Source organism: Cajanus cajan, chromosome 2 (assembly GCF_000230855.2).
Source record: "Cajanus cajan strain Asha chromosome 2, NIPB_CcT2T_4, whole genome shotgun sequence".
Taxonomy (NCBI): domain Eukaryota; kingdom Viridiplantae; phylum Streptophyta; class Magnoliopsida; order Fabales; family Fabaceae; genus Cajanus; species Cajanus cajan.
Window position 1 is genome coordinate 15,156,744 of NC_138518.1, and position 1,937 is coordinate 15,158,680.

The window sequence follows — 1,937 nt, forward strand, 5'->3', positions numbered from 1 at the left end:
GATGCCTTTTGCGAGTTTTCATCCTAGCGGTATTTTGCAAGTGATATTTTTTTGGCATAACACTTCTTTGCTTTGACAAAACCTCTTGTCATCTACGTCTGGGAGGACCAGTGCCTTTGATGATTAACACTGCCCTCGTCCCATACACCAAGGAGAAAGATGCTGCCTCGGCCTACAGGTATTGGGAGTTCTTTTATGGACTGAGATTTGTGCTTCCTTTGTCAAGCAAAATTGAGTTGACGATTTTGTAAGACTCCTTTTGTGCAATGAGAATCTTATGGTTCTGCATTTGATCACTTTCTCATCTACGTGTGTTTTGAGGAAGTGATCTTCTTATCTACCTCAGACTCAGACAATGCGTCGTAAATGTTCAGAGTTTTGATTAATTTCATTATCTTCAGTCATGTTTGTTTGTTTGTTTTTTTTTATGGTGATTGATTTTGGAATTATATACGTGACACAAGAGAGAAAAGAATAATCACAAGAGATTTATGAAATGACATATATTATTTGATGAATGCAAAAAAACTTGTACAAGCCCTTATTTTGAACTCGTGACCGTGGGCGAAGGTTATGAGTTTGAGCAAATATTTTTTTTTTTTTTTGGAAAAAGAGAGCCCCTAACAACTGTCGTTCCAAGATGGTTACTCATCTAGTCATTCCTTGATGTGTGCTGTGTTGGCCTCAAACTTGAGCTGCCCAGCGTCAATAAGCTCTTGTACACGAGATTTCAAAGCCTTGCAATTTTCTATGGAGTGGCCTACTACCCCAGCGTGATAATCGCATGTTTCCTCTAGCCTATACCATAGCGGGTAAGGCGGTTGTTGCTTTCTTTGTGGTGGGGTTCTTACCAGCATGGATGCCTTCATCAATTGGGGAAATAACTTTGTGTAGCTTATATGAATTTTGTCTAGTTCCCTTTCCGCTTTTCGTGATGCTTTGGTTGTTCGAGGAGTAGCGGAAGAGGTTAGAACATTGATTTCATTTCCCCCAAAAATCTTCTTATACCCTTGGCTTTTAGGGGATTTTCCTATCTTCCCACATTTTAGACCTTGCTCAACTCTTTTGCCGATAGTGACTATGTCGGTAAAGAGAGACGAAGTGTTCCCTATCATCTTGTCATAATAGGGTCCACTTAAGGAATTGATGAACATTGTCACCATCTCCTTATCAGATAATGAAGGCTCTACTTGCGCAACCGTTTCTCTCCATCTTTGTGCATAGGTTTTGAAGGACTCATCCCCTTTCTTGCTCAAGCTTTGCAAATCAGACATATCAGGAATTAGGCCGATGTTGTACTTGTACCGACGAAGAAAGGCGTCGGCTAACTGTTTCCATGTCTGGATCTTCCCTCCATCCAGCTGCATGTACCAATTAAGAGCAACATCTGAAAGGCTTTCCTGAAAATAGTGTATTAGGAGCTTTTCATTGCTCACATAGGCTGCCATCTTCCTACAGTACATTGTTAGATGTCCATTTGGACAACTGGCTCCAGTGTACTTTTGAAAGTCAGGGATTTTGAACTTGGCGGGAAATTGGATATCCTGCACCAGACACATATCCGCAGCCTCTTGAATGTCAAAACTGTGGCCTTCCACAACTCCCATCCTTTCTTATTCCCAAGCATTCAGATGATCTTTGGAAACGTCACCGACGTTGCTAGTACTATTGTCGTGCTGCAATTTATTCATGGCCTCAAGCATTCTAGCCATTTGTTCCTTGAGCTGTTCAAGCTCCTCATTAAGGACACGATTTCTTTTCTCTAGGCCTTCCATAGCTTTTATCTTTTGAGCTTGTGTGAGTATGGAATGTTGAAAAACCACCTTTAAGGGAAAAGATAGTTTCCTATCAAGCTTGTTTAAATGGTAATGCATGAAGGGAGTTTCTATCAAAGACTTGATGGCTCATCCTTGTCAAGAGGTGAGTTATCGGTGTTC

At 40.9% G+C, this 1,937-nt stretch overlaps 1 protein-coding gene across 1 annotated transcript; it reads right to left on the reverse strand.

Annotated features, from left to right (window-relative positions):
• Window positions 1-656: 656 nt before the first annotated feature.
• Window positions 657-1,607, reverse strand: LOC145954761 (uncharacterized). The gene is made up of 2 exons (XM_083069449.1): window positions 1,161-1,607; window positions 657-1,115 (listed from the first exon to the last, which is right to left on the reverse strand). Exons 1-2 carry the CDS (start codon window positions 1,605-1,607, stop codon window positions 657-659), a joined length of 906 nt encoding a protein of 301 aa, XP_082925575.1.
• Between the last annotated feature and the right edge of the window lie 330 nt (window positions 1,608-1,937).